This window comes from Periophthalmus magnuspinnatus, chromosome 2 (genome assembly GCF_009829125.3).
Source record: "Periophthalmus magnuspinnatus isolate fPerMag1 chromosome 2, fPerMag1.2.pri, whole genome shotgun sequence".
Taxonomy (NCBI): Eukaryota; Metazoa; Chordata; class Actinopteri; order Gobiiformes; family Gobiidae; genus Periophthalmus; species Periophthalmus magnuspinnatus.
The window spans coordinates 10,934,932-10,955,052 of record NC_047127.1 but is presented as its reverse complement, the minus strand read 5'-3'; the positions used below and the strand labels follow the sequence as shown (position 1 = coordinate 10,955,052).

Below are 20,121 nucleotides of genomic sequence, written 5' to 3'. Positions count from 1 at the left end.
TCCAGACCCTCCCTCCTCCACTCCCCTCTCTTCCTCACTCTGGTTGTGGGCGGAGTTTAGATGTTTAATCCCGCTTTAACCTTTGGTGACAGGCTCAAGTTTAACTCTCAAATGTAAAACACATTTTAAAATAAGAACAATTTTCTTAGTGAATAATGGTATGTGTAAGCATTGTGTGCTTTGAATATTATATGAAACTCCAGAGGTAAAAAAAAAGTATTTTTATTATTATGAAAAATACATTTATGGACAAGCTTTTTAATTTAGAACAAGAGGAAAGAACAGATACAGAGCCTATTTCATTACAAAGTGCTGTGCATTAGTGCCACAGAGAAGCACAAGAGTCAGTCCATGAGTGAATCGTCCACTCTCAGTTCCTGAGTATCAATCAGTGCCAGTTCCTCATCACGCACCCAGCCCTGCTCCACAGGGACCGGGCCAGATGAGCCGGTGGCGGGGCTGGGGGCCGGGGAGCGTCGCGGGGGGCAGAAGGTCTTGTTGACGCTGGGTGAGACTGTGGTGCTCAGAGGGGACAGAGGAGGAGGGGGAGGGTACTGGCTGAGGTGCTCCAAAGCTTTCCTTCTCCTGAGGCTTGAACGGGCAGGGGTCTTGAACACTGGGGTAGGGGCGCTCCCGTTTTCCACACTGTGCTGCAATTTTACATACACATTACATTAGGAATGTCCCAGTCTACTCTTTTGGCTCCCGATACAGATTTTTTTATATTTATAATTGCCAATACCGAGCTGATCTCATCCCAATACCGATCTAATTTTTAATTATTTTATTTACACAAATCACACTGTGCCTTTATTGGCCCAGTCTATTCACCAAATCTGATCCAAGCTACCCTTGAACTTTCAGTTTCGTTTTTGACACTTGTGGGCGGAGCATTGCACAGAATCTTACAGCTAACCTTAATGAGGGTTTGAACAGGGCCCAGGAAGAGATCTATAAAATACTCAAACATGCATGGATGACATCTAAACTCTTCAGGCATATTTTTTATAAAGGAACATTAAAACATGTTAGAAAGCTATTTTGCATAATACCCCCTCTTTAATCAGTGTTTAGTAAATAGAATTAATAAATGCACTTTTACTCACACTTGTGATCTTGGTAGACTTTGGAGTTCTTAGTTCTTGTGCTGTGGTTCTTGTGTACCGTGGAGTTATCGGATCAATAACTGACAAACTTTGGCCTTCAGGGGGCAGTATTTCAATCAGCCTCTGCTCAGCTTTCAGAAAGAAATCATCTTGGTCCTGTGGAAGGAGACAAACAAGACTTTGAGCTCCTATTGTGTTTGTGTCTGCTCTTTAGTTATAATCTATGACACGTGTGGATCATTATGTTATAATTTGCACATTTTAGCCGTGCATCATACTAGTGAGTAGCAGATTTCTCTTAGTTTGTATCAAATGGACGAATCACTCCAAATACACCTTCAGATGGTAAATCAGAAGAAACAACTATCACATGGTTAAAAGCTCTTAAAAAATCCATTCTCCATATGTCTGCTGTAAAACATTATTGTTTGCTTTAGCATTGATATGAAATTATGAGCAGTTGTATTTTAAGGTATTTGTTGTATTTTTCAAATTTTCATCTTATTATAATGAAAATATATACAACAACAAGAAACAAAAAGTATTTTAATTCATGACAATTGTATCTTGTTCCTCTTTGTAGCCTACCTGTAAAGCTTGTCTGAGGCGGCCCAGTCCCTGCTGCAGATGGATCTCCCGGGGGTTTGTGGAGAGCTCGGTCATGTCCCCGGCATATAGCACAGGAGGGTTAGACGCACACTGACTTCTGACCTGCAGGTTACCCAAGGACACCAGAACACGCGGCTCCACCACATCCTCCCAGCCACAGCGAGCCAGGCTGCCACAAACACGTACCTTTACCACATTCAGGCCCTCGTCTACCAGGTACATGACCGGAGAAGAGCCTGTGTGGGCACTCAGTTAGTACAGAGTGAAGACATTATATTAAAGGGCCCATACTGTGCTATTTTCTAATGTCTGAAGTCTATGTCATCTTACTTCTGTATCAAAAACATAACACAAATCCTCCATATTTAGGGCATATTCTGCATATATTTATTCTATAGAAAACACTAAAAGCTCTCAAGAGTTAATTTTTCGTAATACAGGACCTTTATCAGCCTGTCCTTAGCTCGTACTTACCGTGCTGATCAGTGATACTGACGATGCACCCTGTGAGGTCCACCTCTCCACACAGTGGCACAAAGTCTGGGTTTTGAAGCTCTGCAAAACTAACTGAAGCTCGGGGCCAAAAATGTGCCGACAGCCAGTCAGACGAGGCCTGCACATACAGCGAAAAGGATGTAACTTCACAAACTGAAAAAAAACATTCAGCACATTCTAAATATTCAGGGGGCCCAAGCTGTTGAGCATCTTCTAGTGGCCCTTGGTGCTTAAAGGACTGTATTTAATGCACTGCAAAGATATGCCTGGATATGCATGCCCAGATTTCTCTTGACTAAACAACCAGAGCAATAACTGAATGACAGTATCTGGTGTTTTATCTGTGTGAAACATTAGATAAAATATGTTTTACACAAGTACATATTGAGGCTATGGCAGCACAAGCGATCCATATTTGAATCATTTTATTTAATACAATATATGGATGATAAATGTGACTTTATGGCTTTGCAAATAAAAAAGGACTGAATGCAGATAGAATATACTTACTTGTATCCATTTAATGACAGTACTACAGGCATAAAGTATTATGTATGTTTGCAAACTATGGGGGCAAAAATTTCACAATGGGGGGCTACCTTAATATTGAGAAACACTGGAGATGTAAATTTACTCATTCACCTAAACAGCCAGGGACCTTCCTCCTGGCTCCTAACACTTGTGTTGGTGCATGTCCCACCTGTAGACGTGTGAAGACAGTCTTCCTTGTAGCAGTGAGCTGCACAGTGGCCCTGCCTGCTCCTGTTCTCCCCTCAGAGGCTGTCAGGTTATAGGTGCGGTATCGAAAGCCCTCCTTCAGCAGAGCCTGGAGCTCTGAAGATGGACTCCAGACGCTCAGCTGGTAAACTGTAAGCACAGGCTCTGGTTTAGCATGTCATCACACTGATGTACTCACACACAGCCCAGTGCTACCACTAGGCCTGTCATGATGACAAATTTTGAAGTAAGATATATTGCTACATAGACATATTGTGATAAATCATAATACTGAAGCTCCTTTATACCACTGACAAAATAAAATAAAGTAAGATAATCCCAACTAACCATTTTTCAGCAGACAATATCATTAAAAGACAAAGACACATTAATAGCAGGATTAAGGAATAATTATAGTTACTTTTTCAACCCTCTGTAGATCAAATATTATCATATTACAACAATAAATGAGAAAAATCTCCCTAATATTGCAAAAAAATATATTTTGGGATTCAATATTTATTGTTAGTGTTTTTTTTCCAGCTTTCATATATTTAAACAGTCATAATTATTGTGACAGCCCTACTCACCACTGCTGCTCCTCTGGTCCAGATAGTCCCTGATGCAGAGTCTCCACACAGGGGACACGTCTCGGTGAGGACATCTGCCTTCACCAGCCTCTGGCTCCTCCACTGCTCTGCGCAGTCGCTCCTGCAGCTCAGCCTGCCGCTTCTCCAGCACAGATCGCTTGTACTCACAGAGAGACTGTAGCTGCTCCGCGCTCAGGTAAGCCTGAGTCACACAGTAAAGCACAGTGAGTCACAGTCATAGACTGTATATATAAATGGACATAGACAGTGCTCTACATGATCCTGGTGTTTTTAATTTTGCTGTGATTCAAGACATGAACATTACTCAGTTCTAACCGTGAGTATCATAACCACTAAATTCACCCCTATAACCGCTAGCCTCAATGAGCTTCATTTGACTGGAGTTGAACACTAGGGGTGACGTCACACTCACTTCATCCACTTGCTTATACATTCTATAGTCATAGTACATAGTAAAGCAAAGACCAGGAGCACACATTTAGTCATCCTCGTCTAAACTACTGTCACCTCCACATCAGCCAGCTCATCCCCCACAGCTTCATACAGCTCTTCTCCATCCAGAACACTGCCCAGATCCTCACGCCTCACTGTATGTCTCCTCATCTTAGACTGAAGTCTTTCTGAAGACAGGAAATAATAAAAATAAAAAGATTTAGTTACTTTATTGTGTAATAGATTACACAATAATTAGATTAAAGTAGCCCATATTTATCAGACATTTGAATTTGTTTCATCAGTGGTCCAGCCCTCTGCCACATGCCTGGATTCAAACTTAAAATAAGTAATAATTGGCTTTTAGTCCCCATACCCCTGTGCTCTTTTTCAAACTGAGCTTTCATCTTTGTGTACAGGACTTCCAGATGTTTCTGCTTGTGGCTGTTGTAACGCCTGGCTTCTTTCTCTTCAGCACGGGAAGAGCGGAACACCACCCCTCCATCGGGCGTTCTCTCCATCCACTAGAAGAAGCACAAATGTGATCATTGTTGTTTTGTTTTATTATTTTCATTGCCTTGAGGATTTGTATTTTACACACATTTAATTATAAAAGAATTGCCCCAGCAGAATAATTAATACATTAATTATGCAATAGGGTCAAAATTACCAAATAAACCAATAAATCACACCTGGATGGGGTAGATCCTCAGTATGAGCATGTCCACACTGCCCACTGCTCCTCCTTTACTGAACAAGGAGCACAGGGGCAGGACAAAGGGCCGGGGGTCCTTGTAAAAGCCCAGTCTGGTGTCCCAGCTGACCCTCCTTGTGCTGTTGGCACAAATCTGACAAACAACACACAGCGCACTTTAAGAGATGGAAACTAACTGCGACCTCTATGCAAATGATGAGTATTCCATGCAATTAAGTTAACTGAAATTTACATGATTCATGTGCATGGGGAGCTCTGTAATTGAGTGTGTTGGCCTGCTGACCTTTAAGAAGAGTGAGTGCGGTGCCTCTAGAGGGGTGCAGGCCTCTTCAGAGCCCAAGAGCTGGGCCCCATGTACCATGAGCTTCACCCCCTCTTTGATGCAGCCCTTGTGCAGCATGGCGGTCAGTGGTGTGTCCAGTTGGGCTTTGATAGAGTACCAGCCGTCTGTGAGCCACACAATAGCACAGGAGCCCTCAGGCTTGACACAATCCTCCTGAGCAGGTCCAGGGCTGGTGTGACCATTGGAGAAGACTCCACACACACACAACACTATGGTTTTAGCTGAGGTGTCATCCTTCTCCATGATTTTCCTCAGAGCAGAGCGACGGCTATGGTCCACTTCTACATCATATCTGACAGAGAACAAAGGTTACAGATTCAGAGCTTTAAACCATATTATAATTGTTGCCCTTCTCATTAACCCTCTCACAGTTGTATTTGGAGTGATTTATCTTTGTTTGAGCAATATTTAATTGCTTAATTTCAAGATACTATATTGCCAATGAACCTCGATTTTCACCACCACCGGTACACGCCCACTGTGATGCACTTACTTCAATTTTGTTTTCTTAATAGGTGATACACATAGGATTTGAGAACACTGCGCAGTCGTTTTGGTACAAATGAAAAAAAAAAAAATCTGCTACTCGCTAGCGTGATGTGAAGTTATCCACTGGAGGTGCCGACAGCTTCACCACTCTTTATTGTGATGTAATGTTGTGTGGGTTTATGGCGACATCAGCTCCCATTGGGCACCGTAGTTTTCTAACGCAGAAGTTAGCCGTTTCTTTTATTAAGTTGTTTGAGATTAATAATACAATTTAAAATGTGCAAATTATTACATCATGATCCACGGGTGTTATAGATTATAACAATACAGCAGGCACAAGCGCAACAGGTCGTCTTTAAAGTCCATGTCAGTTCACCACAGACTTCCCAAAGAGAGGCAGATATATCCACATACCTGTACTTGAGCTGCAGAAGTACCTGCTCCGGTGTGAAACAGACACTGCCCATATACAAAGGAAAGGCCCTCTCCGTAGAGGCCAGCTTCCACACGATCCACCTGTAATGGTTGTACACCCACTGCGGACTGATCAACTTGGGGTCCACACCAGGAGTGTCACACAGGGCTCTAGGGAGGGAACTCTGCATTAACTGAAATACCACAGATGCCACTTCATCTACTAATACTTTGCAGTGACATGGTGACATCACACAGGGGCTGTTTGACATGTTTCTCTATGGTAGAATGTTCAGCAGTTACCATGGTGACACAATGCAAACATTAGCAACCACTGTCAAAAAGGTTTAAATGCTAGATAGCTAGCTTCTTACTGTTATTTGAGAGGGACTTTTTAAACAGCACAAATCATCTCAACAGATATTTCCAACTAAGTCACTTCTTTTTGGTCAGATTGCGTTAAAACAAAGATCAGATTTAAGTCTAATTTGAGTAACACCTGTGAATACAGTTAGCAACAAGCCACAGCGAATGTGAATGACATCAGCTGTGAAGTATGAATTGTGTTAATACATACTTATAAAACTCTTCTTTGCCCACAGTCCCATCTCTTCGGGGAATAAGCCATCCTCCATCTGCCAGCTGCACTGCTCCTGATTCCAAAAAGAACTGGGGCTTGTGGAACTTCAATAAGTTGAAGCAAAATGATTCAGCATTTTGACTGGTAATGTGGCACACCTGCTGATCAACCCCAAACTGGTACAACTGTAACAGCATAAACAAAGTTCAAGTGTTGTCATGATATTGAAATTTCTATTTCAATACTAAGGCATAGACTCGATAATACCAATTCCGACAACACAATTTAAAAAAAACACTTTATTTAGACAATAGAATATGATTTACAACATTAAATGGTAATACTTTCTTTTATATTCCCATGTGGCCTTATATCTGTGTAGGTTCCATACTTATTCATGGGTGTATACTAGTTTGTGTCTTATACTTGTTCTGATATTTTTCTAATTTGTACTGTACTGTTTCAATATCAATACTCATTTGTATATAATTTGAAGTATCTACATTTGATACTAGTTTTAGAAGGATTAATAGGTTTCAATTATTTTGGCATCCCTAATCGGCTGTAGACCTTTATTATGCAAAATTGACTCTTCTGAGCTTTAAGTCATGTTATAATGTTGTTACCTCGTCAAAAACACTTCCGGAGTTGTGTTTTACTTTAGTCACACATATTTGAGTAACCCTTTATTATTACTCTGTTTACATCTCCAAAGCTCAAAATGCTCTGTTCAATCTTGTGATGTCATGTAGTTGTAGTTTTTAAGTTAACAGCTACATTTTACCTTTAGTTCATTAGAGATCAGCAATTCCAGGGCTGAAAGAATCCAAATGTTTTTAAACTCCATACAGATTCACTAGAATCTGTATTGCCACATCACATCAGAAGGTGTGTTTTCAGTTTGAGAGAAGGGTTTGTGTGTTAAACATGTGTGAATAAAACAAAACACTCCAGGTATGTTTTTGATGAGGAAACAACAGTATAACATAGATCATAAAATAGCATAATGTGGGCCCTCCATTGGATCTCAAATTGATAAAACATTGTATTAATTGCCCAGTCCTGAAAGTTGCGTACCTGCTTGTGGCTATACTTGTGCGGGCTCTCTCCGTTCACCACAGCCCTGAGGGAGAGCCTCTCCACTGGGGAGGACTTTGTGAGGAACAAGCTTCCTGGAAGAGCTTTAATTGTCTGCCTCAACTTCTTCCTGATCCTCATGTCCTGCAAATTCCGAGCCAGATCACCAATGCTCCCCAGAGTCTCTGCAAACACACAATACAACCAAAATGTCTACAGGTTTTAGAAGTACCATGTGGTTCTGTTTGGGATGGGCCATATATCTGTACCAGTACCGGTGTCAGTCAATATAGATTCTTTACACTGATATTTGATAGAGATTTTTTGAGCTGACAAGAGCAGGTCGGTTAGCCTAATTACAGATAGTAGCTTTAATAAATGCCTTGCATAATATTGGTAATAAAATTTGGACATGCTTTTTCATTGTTTATTAGTGTTTTCTTTTTAATTAATGTTTTCTTTTTCTACTTTCATGACTCTTTACATCATAAATTTTGCCTGCAGGTCTCAAAACTATTAATGAGCATGTGTGGAATGTAGTTAACAAAGAAAATAACTGAAAACATGTTTTAGATTTTAGATTCTTCACTGCACACTCCTGGAGTTCCACTAATGAATCCTCACACAGCACAGCTGCGAAGTGAAATTGTAAATAGAAAAGCATTATATGGTTGTATGTTTACACAAGCATATACTAAATTATTTTAAATCCCACTAAAATACGTTTTGTTATTTTTACAGAAGTAAAACATTTACTTGTGATTGTCACTTTACTTTAAAATAAAACTGTGGGCCTCGCATGGATTTTAAAAGCTACATATCGGTAGCGGCAATTATCAGTTATCGGCCCCAGCAGCAGGATAAATATCGGCTCATCAGTATGAGCTCAAAAAAATCCATCCCCTTATTGCGCTTTTAGGTCTACTAAATTTAAAGTGAGTCTAAACACCTAAACAACGCCCACAACCATATTTCAAATGGCGTAGCTATACTGCTTTGTAGGATCCATAGTTGAAGAGTGCGATTTACCGTGACTTGGAGCCTCTGCTGTGTCCTCGACATCCTGCCTCTTTTCTGGATTGGGAATGATCGGACTGAGTTCCTCCTTCTCAACAGATTTAACAAATTCACGTTCTGGAGCGATTACTTGGCCAAGATCTGGAACTACACCATGTTTGCTGGTGCTGTCGTTCTGTGGGTTTGGTCTTTTGGGGGCGGGTGGTATAAATGTGTGCGTGGTAGAAGACACTTTGTCATAACTGCTGTCTTTGTTTAATGAGACATTTCCATGGAGGTCAGATTTGTGCTTTTTAAATGGAGGGACAAACGTGCATGGTTTTTCCTTTTCTTTCTCTGTTTCTTCTCTAGGTCTCTTGGTTTTGGTGTTTAAGAAAGGAGGCACAAACGCTGCTCCTCTCCTGGCTGGTGTCAGGGGCACTGGATTTGGGTTCACCTGCTCCTTTATGCTCCTGGAAAAGACAACAGGAAAATTCAATCCAAGGAAGTCTCTCACTTAAAGGGCCCATATTACACTATTTTTGTTGTATGTTCTTTATGCTTACAAAACAGGAGGTGCAAGTAAGATCAAAAATCTAACCACCATTTCTTGCAAACACTATAAATCTTTCTTGTTATATAGTTATAGAGTTGTATAGGCCGCTGCCCTCCATCAAAAATTATAACATCAATTATCACTGGGGGTGTTCTGCAGGTATGTATATGGTGGAAGGTTCAGCAGTTACCATGGTTGATAAAATACGAACACTAGCCAACACTACCAAAAAAAAAAGGCTTAAGATCATCTGAAAACTCAAGAAAAAATACAAAATGGACTTCAACAGCACATTTTCAGGAGCCTGTGATCAATACCAGTGTTCACCCGGAGAGAATGTTGATGACATCAGCTGCAAAGTATCAATGGCATTGGTTTCTGGAACAATGTTTAAGTAGACAGCACTTACCCGTGTGGCCTTGGGGTGTTTGGATGGCGTGACACGTGGTATTGAAAAACTCTTCTGTCTTTCAACAAACCTGTGGACAGATCTGTAAGTACTATGCCAAGTGTAGATTTATACTTACTGTTGTGATTTTATTGTGTTTTAATTAAAAGATGCCCTGCTATTAAATAAAATGCATTATTATTATTATTAAAAATGTCTATTTACCACCAAGACAGCTCCAGGCAGGATTAGGGATGGGCTTTTTCTCCATATTACAAACTCTATCTGGCTCCTCAGGTAAAGGCCTTTTCAGAACGGGCTCACCTGTAAGCAAAACAAATCCCCATCACTGAGACATGGACTGGACACACAGAATACATCAAATATTACAGGGCATATGACAGGTCTGACTAATTTTACTAAAATATAGTTAATATTTTGTCATCATTACAGCAAAAAACTTGTTACACATCAGGATTTATGAACATTTCTAGAGTGAGTAACTTGTGTGTTAGTTATTTAAAGCAACTGCCTTTAAGTTTATTTGATTTTTTTCACCAGTAGATGGCAGATGTGAAACCTGTGCTCTGGTCTTCATTTATCAGGCCAAAGCTGGCACACTATCAGAAGCAGTAATATAGGTAGCATCTAGTGGATATATGTGAGAATACAACAGGAGCAGGTCGGGCAGCCTCATTACAGATGGTAGCTTTAATAAATGCTCTTGCGTAATGGGAATAAAAGTTTGCACATGCTTTTCCATTTCATTTTTTTTAGTTTTCTTTTTCTTTTCTTTTTTTTATACCTGTTTACATTATAAATTCTGCCAGCAGGTCTCAAAACTATTAATGAACATGTGTGTAATGTAGTAATGTAGTGTAACAAAAGAGTGTGAAATAACTGAAAACATGTTTTAGATTCTTCATTGCACACTCCTGGAATTCCACTAATGAATCCTCACACAGCACAGCTGTGAAGTGAAAACCATTTCAAGAGACTATCATGAAGCTCATTGAGGAGGCAAAAGGTTTGGGTTTTCTGAAAAACTGGACATGTGCTTGTTCAATCCCCTGTGTTGTGACAGCACCGTTCGTTAGATTTATTAGAACACCATAAAAGCCTGCCATTTGCAAACCTGTTTATACAAAATAAATGGACACATACCAGTTCCTCCGTCCTTTGGCTCTGTGTGGTTCTGCCGTTGATCCGATCTGCTGGTCAAAGTTGAGGTGTGTTCCAAACTGGCAACTGTCAGACTGTCTGTGGCCTGGCCCTCATCTTCCAACAAGGCCCTGGTGCAGTCAAAGGCCTCCTGTGCCAAGAACTGCTGTTGTGTGGAGGTGCAGCCACCAAGCTGAACCATATCCAGGTTCACGAGTACTGGAGGAGCATTTACTTCTTTGTACAAGCGAGGATGTGTTTCTTTTTGGAAGGTTATGTCCATCTTAACTGGCGAGTTGAGGTTTGAGGCTAAATGATCCTTTGTTGATGATCTTTTGTTTACAGTATTGGCAGATTTGGATTGCACAGACCCAAGCTGGAATTTGGACTCATTCATTTCCTCTGTCATGATTTCATCATCATGCAGTTCAATTTCATATGACAACATCTTCATAGCGTTTTTCAGGGCTTCTTCGGACAGTTTTACCTTCTTTCCACTTGCTGTAGTAAAGCCACTTCCAGAGTTTTGTTCAATGTTGGAAGCTGGCGGAGCGTTTAATCTGCTCATTGAATGTTCAAGAGGTAAAAGTGCTCCCTCCTTGTCGTTTTTAGTTTCTACATTGCTGTCCATTGCTGTGGAAAAACCCATTTCTGATGTGAGTCGAGGTGATGAACTTTTGTTTTCAGAGTTGCTTTTTGTGACTTGTGGTTTAATGCCATTATTGCTCATTGAAGCTTTTCTTAGAGCATTGTCCTGCAACCCATTCCTCAACTCTGTTCCTTCTGACAACAATCCCTTTGCCCTGTTTAGTGCTTCTTCTGAGACTCTTACCTTTTTTCCACTGGCTGTTGTAAATCCATTTCTACTAGTACAATTTTCCTTAGACTCCATGTTTAGAAATGAGGTTTCACTTGAATGGTAAGTTGGAAGTTGAGGATGTGGACTTGAATGTTTGTAAGAAAGAGATTCAAATTTTTCAGCAATGGACGGCTTGGTTATTTTTGAAGTTTCTTTGGCATCGGATGTAGAACCAATATCGTCAAACAGAGCTTTTGCCTTCAGCATGGCCTCCGCAGACACAGACAACATTTTACCACTGGCAGCAAGAAAGCCACTAGTGGGAGGAACCAACCCATTCCCTCTTATTACTGGAGATTTACTTTGACCATTATCACATTCATTCCACAGACGTTTGGTTCTAATGAGGGCTTCAGATGAGACATTGACCTTTGCCCCAGCCGCTGTCTGAAACGCACAGCTCTGTGATATGTTGGGTGTTTGTACTAAAGCTTGAGGCTCAAACTGACTCTCTGTTTTGGGTGTGTTCCTTTTATATCCACTGCTGACACAATTCCCATCTAATGACACATTGTTTTCATTCAAATCTCTGGTTAACTCATTTGGGTGGTCCACAGAGTCAAAATCTTTCCAGAGGTGCTTCACTTTTTCAATGTGTTTTTTGGACACTTGAACCTGTGTCCCCCGAGCTGTTCTGAAGCAACACTGTAAAGTCTCAACATCTGTTATGCCATTTTCTCCTGGTTTGTCATTCTCATTTGAAACCTGAGATGTTAATCTGAAGGTGTCATTTGTCAAAAATCCAGTTCTTTTTGTTGAAACATGACTGTCCCTTGGGTCTCCTTTGAATTGACCACATTTGACAGTAGGTTGTTCAGTGGTCTTAGGTCCTAGGCAAATCTCGACTGATTCTTGAGAATGTTTTGAACAATCTCGGCTTGATGTGTCGTTCAGTGTGCTATTTACCACTTTGTTGCAAAAACCTTCATTGGTTTCAACCAGAGGGCACTTAGCCTGAGCTGTTACAACCAATGTATTTTTACAAGCTGCTACGAAATGAGTCTTTTGTGCATTCAGAGCTTTGGAATGGTCCGGTTTGATATTGTTCACTTCACACATATTTGCTTTTTTAATAGCCGATACCCAGTGTTTGTCGCCATGGGATTCACTGAGATTAGATGGTCCAGAAGAATTTGTCTCATTTTTGTCCAGTGGCTTTGCATTTCTAAAAGAGGCTTTTCCAAAAGTTGACACATCATCGATATCATTAATTAAATCTTGGAAAAACTCTTTGGATTTTTGCAAGTTTTGATCTGACACAGTAATTCCTTTCCCACTGGCCATCTTAAATCCTTGAGTAAATGAGGTGTTAACATTTCTTTCTTCAAAATGATTTCTTGAATTTTGGCCTTTCATTTTCAAAGCAGTTTCTGATGCCTCACCCAACGTTGGACACTTCTCAGCTTTGTCTGACTGATTCGAGATAGGGATTTTTGCAGGTGAGCAGGAGCGGAGTGCTTCTGATTTTAATGTCGGACAGGCCTTGACAGGCTGATTGACGTTTTGGACCGTGGTCTGTGTAAAGTCAAACTGGCTGTCTGATTGTTCTAGCAATTCACAGAGTTCCTTTACCTCTGCTTTTTGTGAAACTGTAAGATTCCAATCATTACCTGAAACACTACGTTTATCATCACTTGCTTCAAACTCATCGGGCAGTGTACGTTGGCCATTTTGCATCTCCTCTATATTATTAAAAAGGGTCTTGACTTTAGAAAGGCTTGCCAATGAGATTTTAATGTTTTTATTGGAAGCTGTTCTGAAACTTACAGAATCTGAAATATTCTTGTTTTCTTTCTCTCGTGTGGTTTTATTTCCCAAATCTGAAACTGGAATGGTTGTGGATGAAAAGCCACTATCATCGATGTTGCTTGGGTTCAAAGTCAATGCAGGGTCTTGACCACTGATGTTTTCACTATTTTGGGTAATGCCCTGGTTCCCTCTCTGCTTAGTTCGCTTCAAGGCAGTCAGGCAAACGGATGGGGAAAAGTCCTGAGACTGAACTTCAGACAAGCTTATAGGAGACCACTGGGAGAGAGAAGGGCTTTCAGCTATTGGCTTACTGGACCTGTCCACTGAGGCCTCGACCGCATCACCGCCGTTTTCATTTGTATGAGTGATGAGCCTCCTATGAATCCTCTCATTTTTCACTTTCCTAAATATAGAGCTACGTTTTTTTGTGTGGATGGCATTTTCAGTTCCGAGAGGACTGTCTACAGTGTTACAGGTGGCAGTTGGAGCCATTTTACTGTTCAAAGAAGTCACTTCAGCATCTGTAAATGAAGAGACAATAGTTAGAACAAGTTGACCTTCTGAACTTTTCGTGTTAAGAAAGTTTAAAAGCCCTGACATTATGTAAAATGGAATTAAAGACCATAACTGGTTTAAAGTTTGTGCATGTTTGTGCAGCTCTTAAGGTCAAGATGAGAGCACTGTGTGCTGCCTGCATCCAGCTATAAAGTGTTTTTGTGTATAAAGTGTGCCTATGAAAAAGAAAGTAGCACTGTTAGCAAGCTTGTTGGTTGTTAGCTTGTTGTTGTCACTGTGCTGGCAAAACTCTGCTTTGGCTTCTGAAAGTTGAGAAAAGCGCTTGTAATCTTATTGCTGTGAATAACTAGGATGCTAGGATGCAACAAAATTGTGTAGTCTGGACACCGGTTAAACTATTGGAGAAGCATGTATTCTTGGCTGGCCAAGTCCAGACATCTTCACCAAACTTATTCTGATCATTTCAGTGCTTAAATTACATCCATTAATCATAAGTATAGCATTATCAAACTTTTAGGCGACTGAGCAAGGCCAAAGGTACTGCCTTTCCACATTATAGATGATGTCATAAAAAAATTGCAAAATGCATAATACAGTCTTTTTTTAAGTAAAAAAAGAACACATCAAAGGTGCACTGGCCTTCTGAGACGACAGCCGACTCTAGGATAGACCCAGCTGCAGACACACTTTGGTTACAGTGAAAGAGCTTGCGAGCAAACTGCAAGAGAAGGAAACATAATAGACTTAATTTATACACTGAGATAGGTAAGTAAAGATGATAGAAACTTTATCATTTATGATGTAATCATGGAAAATATAGCCCCATTTGATGATGAGAATTGGTTAGTGAGAACAAATTGTTAGTAAAAGTCTTAAAAATATTCAGGAGAGTTTCTCAATTGTACATTTGATGATGACACATGAAACTCAATTTCTAGGTTTATTTTTTTCCAGCAAAGCATGTGGTAAATGTATTCAATACAAAATTCTCAACATAGTTTTACCCTGTCAAGGCTCCGTAAAATGGATATTGGTACTTATATGAACAAAATTAATGGACTACATGCATGGCTGGTCAGGAGCAGGACCCATCTCCATCTTGTTGCTTGGCGTGGTCAGGATTTACCTTATGGAGGATCTGGCCCACTGTGCATGTTTTGAGTTGGCTATTTGTGTATAAATCATCATTTTAACTCTACATTTAATATATATAGTTTTCAGAAATAAAGTAATAGTAATCTGATGATAAAACATGTTGGAGTATTAATAGTCGTACAAATAAAACAGATTTGGGCCCCACCTCTAAAATTGACTAATGAAATCAAATTTTACCTTATAACTTTATACTTACCGTACTCGTGTCCCCAGAAAGTGTTACAGTACTTTCACTCTCTCTTCTGGCTTCAAACAGAAACACACTGGCTTTACTCAACCGTCCACATCTCATTAAATATAACGTGATATAAAACATACTTAAAATCCATGTAGAGGGCATGGGTGGAGGAGTGTTTAAAGAACTGCTCCAGGATATATCCCCCATTTGTGCACCAAGCCTTTCAGAGATGTCTCGGGCATAGCTGCTCTGTATGGTTCAAAAACACAAACAGTCTAACATATAACATTACACTAAACTCAGTACCAAAAGTGAAATAGACTTACCTTGGACTGGACTGGGCTGCAGGGTTGGTCTCCATATAAGAAAGGGAAGTAACAAATTATTTCTATTACAGACACTATAAGCATACAGGGCTAAGGATGTATAATAAAACACATAGCAAGGACATGTGCATTAGACCTCTAGACCTTAAGTCCTTTAGTCAGTCGATGGCATCTTAGTCAATTTGTCAATTTATTATAAGGATTTTTTAAATAATTTGAAAAGCTAGATATTTTTATCTTACCTGTGCTCTTGGGACTGAGGAGATGTGCAAATAAATCAAATGATGATGACCTAAAGAAAAACAACAAATTAAAGCCGTAAACAGCAGCGTAAATTTTTTTATAGTAATTATTTTCACCTTAATGAATATATAAAAACTTGATGATTACTAATGCTCTATGTCTTAAGATGGTGCTGAATTTGAACTTATTTGGGTAAAATCCCTGGAACCATTTTGTTAAAATAAATTTGTGAAATTTACTCTGGAATCCGACAGGGCAAAGGGCAGAGCTCCAGGTTTTTGATGAGAAAATAACATTAAAACATAGCTCAGAAAAGATGGGCCCTTTAAATGCACATACTCACCTCTCCAGAGACACACACGGGCTTCTACTTTTCCAGGGTGTTTCTGTTAAACCAGAAATATATAAATGTCATTAAAAACAGTAGGGCTGAAACTCAATATGAACGGTCATAACGATGAATATTCATCATACTTTTAATGTTCAAAGCGTTCTGTCTAAATAGAGAAAAGCAGGTGGCATCATTAGACAGAAATGCATAATTCTCTATTCAACTTATTCAGCTTCATCCACTTTCACATTTGCCTAAAGAAGGGAAATACGGTCTACAATTGTATCATGAAATAAAGACAAATTAAAATTAAATGAAAATATAATAGATGTTGGATAAATTACTTAACAGTGGTATTATTTAACATGTCATTTTCTGCCAATATAGCACATTCAAAACAATGCATTTTGGTGCTATTAAAACGGATCTGCTTTTTCTTTTCTACAAAATAAAAGGTAGCATGATTATCTAAATATGTTATGTTAATATTACACAGTTAATAGCAGTTAACAGCTACCTTTTATCTTGAGTTTTAGTAGAGACGGGAAAATTCCAGTGGTTAAATCATCTAAATTATTGTAGTGAAGGTTTAAGGAGGTTAAAACACAGTAGAACATTTCTTGTATTATCACATGACATCACAAGGTGGAACTGGGTGCTTTCAGTTTGAGAAAAGAATTCAGCCTAAATATGCAGAGTTTTTGTGTTAAACATGTGCGGATGAAGCAAAACACAACTCCAGTTATGTTTTTGATGAGAAAACAATATAATCAAAAACATACATAGATCATAAAATACCGTAGTATGGGCCTTTTAAATCAGAGATTCTAATTGGACTCTACTATTTTATTACATCTGCTGCTGCACCGAATTGTCATGGCTGTGTGAAACACAATTTTGTGCTTACGCAATACAAAAATTACAAATAAACTAATATATTTTAAATATTTTAGTCGAATTTAAAGATTAAAGAGCTTCTTACTACCTTGTTGGACAGAGACAGAATCCTGGTCCGTTTCAGGGGACAGAGTGTGGTTGAGTCGAAAGACTTTGGGGGTTGAGGACATTGGACTCTTGCACCCCCTGTTGGCCATGAGAGTTTCTTCTTGGTTGGCACACATTTTTTCCTGGTTGGCGCAAAGCTCTTCCTGGTTGGCACACAGTTTGTCTTTATCCAAGACATCTCCTTCCTCAGATGCTTCCGCGGTGAGTGCCTCAAACCAGTCAGGGTCAAGTGGTCCCAAATCTACAATACAATGGAATAAACGAGTAAAAAGAAATGGAGCTGAATAAAAAGTATCCACATATCATATATATTAGAGGAGATCTATTTTGCAAAATCGTCTTTTCTGAGGTTTTAACCACGTTGCAGTTGTTGGAAGTCAGCGGTCATGTTTCTTTTAGGAATATTGGAATTTACATTTACAAAGTCCATTTAAACTTTAATGGTAAGCCTTTTTGCTAAAGAACACCCACCTTTCCATACATGATCTCTGAAAATGTCGTACATTGTTCCTGAGGTCTGGTCCATAGGAGCGATATGTAACAGCAGGTTTGGTCAGAGAGTGAACCTGTAGGGCCAGAGAAAGAGAGAGAGACAGCTCTGTCAGACTGTACAACAACAGATAACAGAGCCACATCTGCTCCATTGTGGCACTTGCTAAGTTTCAAAAGACATCACAACATTTTAAAGGCCAATATTATTTAATACAGATGGAGGGCAGCTAAAATGTGTATTGTTCAAGTGCATTTTTGTTGTAATACAATGAGTTTTTGGGTCTAGTCAGTAACAGAAATGAACAGGCGCAACAGTTGTGAATTTACCTTTTGATTATTTCATGGCAAAGCACATTGTAATCAGCAGGGAAAAGTATGTCTTGCCTCCATCTGGGAGTATGACGCTAATACAATCCATAAGATGAAAAACACCAACTGATGATTTTTTTCCCCCAATTTTTTCCAAACTTGTGGTGGCGTGATTTAAGCATGTATGCTTTCAATTAATGACGTCAAATGCTGATAAAATACTATAATTTTCTAGATTTAATATGTGTCTCATTTATCCCACTGTCCCCAGACTTATGTATCTCATCAGTTACACAATATTGCAAGGCTAAAAAACTTGGACTATTCATCATAGGTAAAGAAAACACTAATGTTAGCTAACCTGGTGAAACAATTAAAGTAAAAAACAAGTTCGATCCTATATTTTTAAGCAAAAGATGTAATTACAACAACGTGATTAATATTTATCAGCAGAAACATGATTATTATTACAAGTTTTTCTCACCGTGTCACGCAGCCGCCCCGCGCACTGCTCCACGTTACTTCCGCATGCACGTTCGAGACAAAAACGTCAACAAAAACGTTGATCTAGTTTATATTCCGTGACTAAACTATCCAAAAGTCGTGTTTTCTTCCCGCGCCACATCCGGACGCTTCTTCTTCTGTTGTGTTTAGTTGCGGTTGGTGTTAAACGGAGCATTACCGCCCCCTGCTGGACTGAGGCGTGTGGAGCACTGAGAGAGACGCATATTAGGCTATATTCAGATCTCCCGTTATGTTTCCTCATTAAAAACAGACCTGGAGTTGTCCCTATGCTTCATTCACATGTTTAACACACAAATCCTGCATATTTAGGATGATTTCAGCCCTGGAATGTTCTATCTCTACCAAACAAAAGGGCAAAAGTAGCTGATCACTTAAACTATCGCTTCATTTTGAGCTTTGGGGATGTAGTGAGACTAATAATAAAAGGTTACTCAAACATGTGTGAATGAAACAAAACACAACTCCAGGTATGTTTATGATGAGGTAACAGCATTATAACATGGCTTAAAGTTCACAAGACTCAATTCTTTGTAATATAGGACCTTTAACAAATAATAGTAATGATAATAATAGTCGTGGGGCCTTCTTCAGAGTATATCACTAAAATGTATTGGACTAAACTGTCGACATGTAACATCTAATTTATAATTTTAGGTGAATATAATTTGAAGGACAAAACATTAAATAATGCACAAAATCTGGTATTTCCAAAGGACAGACACAAAAATGAGACAAACTAAATCATATCTGAAGGAGCTGCAAGAAACACAAATGTTCAAATCATTTTATATTGTTGACATAAAGCTTTTGTCACTTGTAGATTTACTCACAGTGGGAAGAGTCAAAAGGTACTGCTGGTACTTCAATAAAAATATTACTCAAGTAGGAGTAAAAGTATGCTGCTCAAAAAGTACCCTGAAAAGTACAATTTCTTTTAAAAGTTACTCAAGTAAATGTAATTGAGTAAATAGATAAGACCACTTCCCTCTCATCTATTTTTCCCAAACTTTTTTATATCAATGATAAATCAGATCTGAAAATCATCCCCAGCATCTGAATGATCATTACTTAAACAGATTAGTTTTACGGTGTCTGTATAAATAAAACAAACAATGTGAACCTGATTGCACAGATTTACCACTCAACTAATAATTCAGTGTCCTAGTTGAATTTTAGCCTGTTACATGGAACCTGGAACATTTTGACAACAATTCTCAAAACCAGCAGCAATTCAGGGAAGACATCTCCTTTACTTTGGCCGTTAAATAAGAATAAATAATGCCTTATACTCTTAAAGCTCACACGAGTCCATTTTGGGTAAAATAATTCAATGTCTTCTGTCAGTATAAACAAAATGAAGTGGAATTTAACATGTGGTGGTATTATGCTGTTACGAAAGCAGCATCATTATTTTCAGTAGAAAAAAAGAAAAATTAATATGACAATTATGTGAACGATTTCTAAAAAAAAAACGTTCAACATTTGTGTATAGTTTTAACAAATGTACTATATGTCACCATTACAAACACACACAGCAAGCAGCCGTCTGTGCACCTACGGCAATAATATCTAGTCCATGTTTTTCAGTGGTGGAAAGAGTGTTCAAAATGTGTACTCAAGTAAAAGTACATGGCTAAAAATACACTCCATTATAAGTACAAGTAAGAGTTCTGCTGCCAAAACGTGTACTTAAGTAAAAATATAAAGTACACATGAAAATGATTACTACTAAGTGACATTTTTA

At 39.1% G+C, this 20,121-nt stretch overlaps 1 protein-coding gene across 1 annotated transcript; it reads right to left on the bottom strand.

Moving 5' to 3' along the window:
• Positions 1-304: 304 nt before the first annotated feature.
• On the bottom strand, positions 305-18,494 carry brca2 (BRCA2 DNA repair associated). The gene is made up of 26 exons (XM_055228691.1): positions 18,337-18,494; positions 17,523-17,617; positions 17,032-17,292; positions 16,059-16,101; positions 15,715-15,764; positions 15,473-15,501; positions 15,287-15,395; positions 15,165-15,214; positions 14,453-14,531; positions 10,693-13,818; positions 9,754-9,852; positions 9,550-9,619; positions 8,618-9,057; positions 7,589-7,773; positions 6,509-6,696; positions 5,932-6,102; positions 4,969-5,320; positions 4,663-4,818; positions 4,347-4,494; positions 4,046-4,158; positions 3,518-3,719; positions 2,911-3,077; positions 2,190-2,328; positions 1,695-1,951; positions 1,107-1,262; positions 305-650 (listed from the first exon to the last, which is right to left on the bottom strand). Exons 2-26 carry the CDS (start codon positions 17,575-17,577, stop codon positions 345-347), a joined length of 6,951 nt encoding a protein of 2,316 aa, XP_055084666.1. The 5' UTR covers positions 17,578-17,617; positions 18,337-18,494; the 3' UTR covers positions 305-344.
• Positions 18,495-20,121: the final 1,627 nt, after the last annotated feature.

Excerpts from the sequence above, each read along its gene's own strand:
- brca2 (XM_055228691.1), bottom strand. The coding sequence starts at position 17,577 with ATGGACCAGACCTCAGGAACAATGTACGACATTTTCAGAGATCATGTA. Across the intron at positions 6,697-7,588 it reads ACAAGTATAGCCACAAGCAG|TTGTACCAGTTTGGGGTTGA; the intron begins GTACGCAACTTT and ends ATGCTGTTACAG. Across the intron at positions 4,819-4,968 it reads CGCACTCACTCTTCTTAAAG|ATTTGTGCCAACAGCACAAG; the intron begins GTCAGCAGGCCA and ends GTTGTTTGTCAG.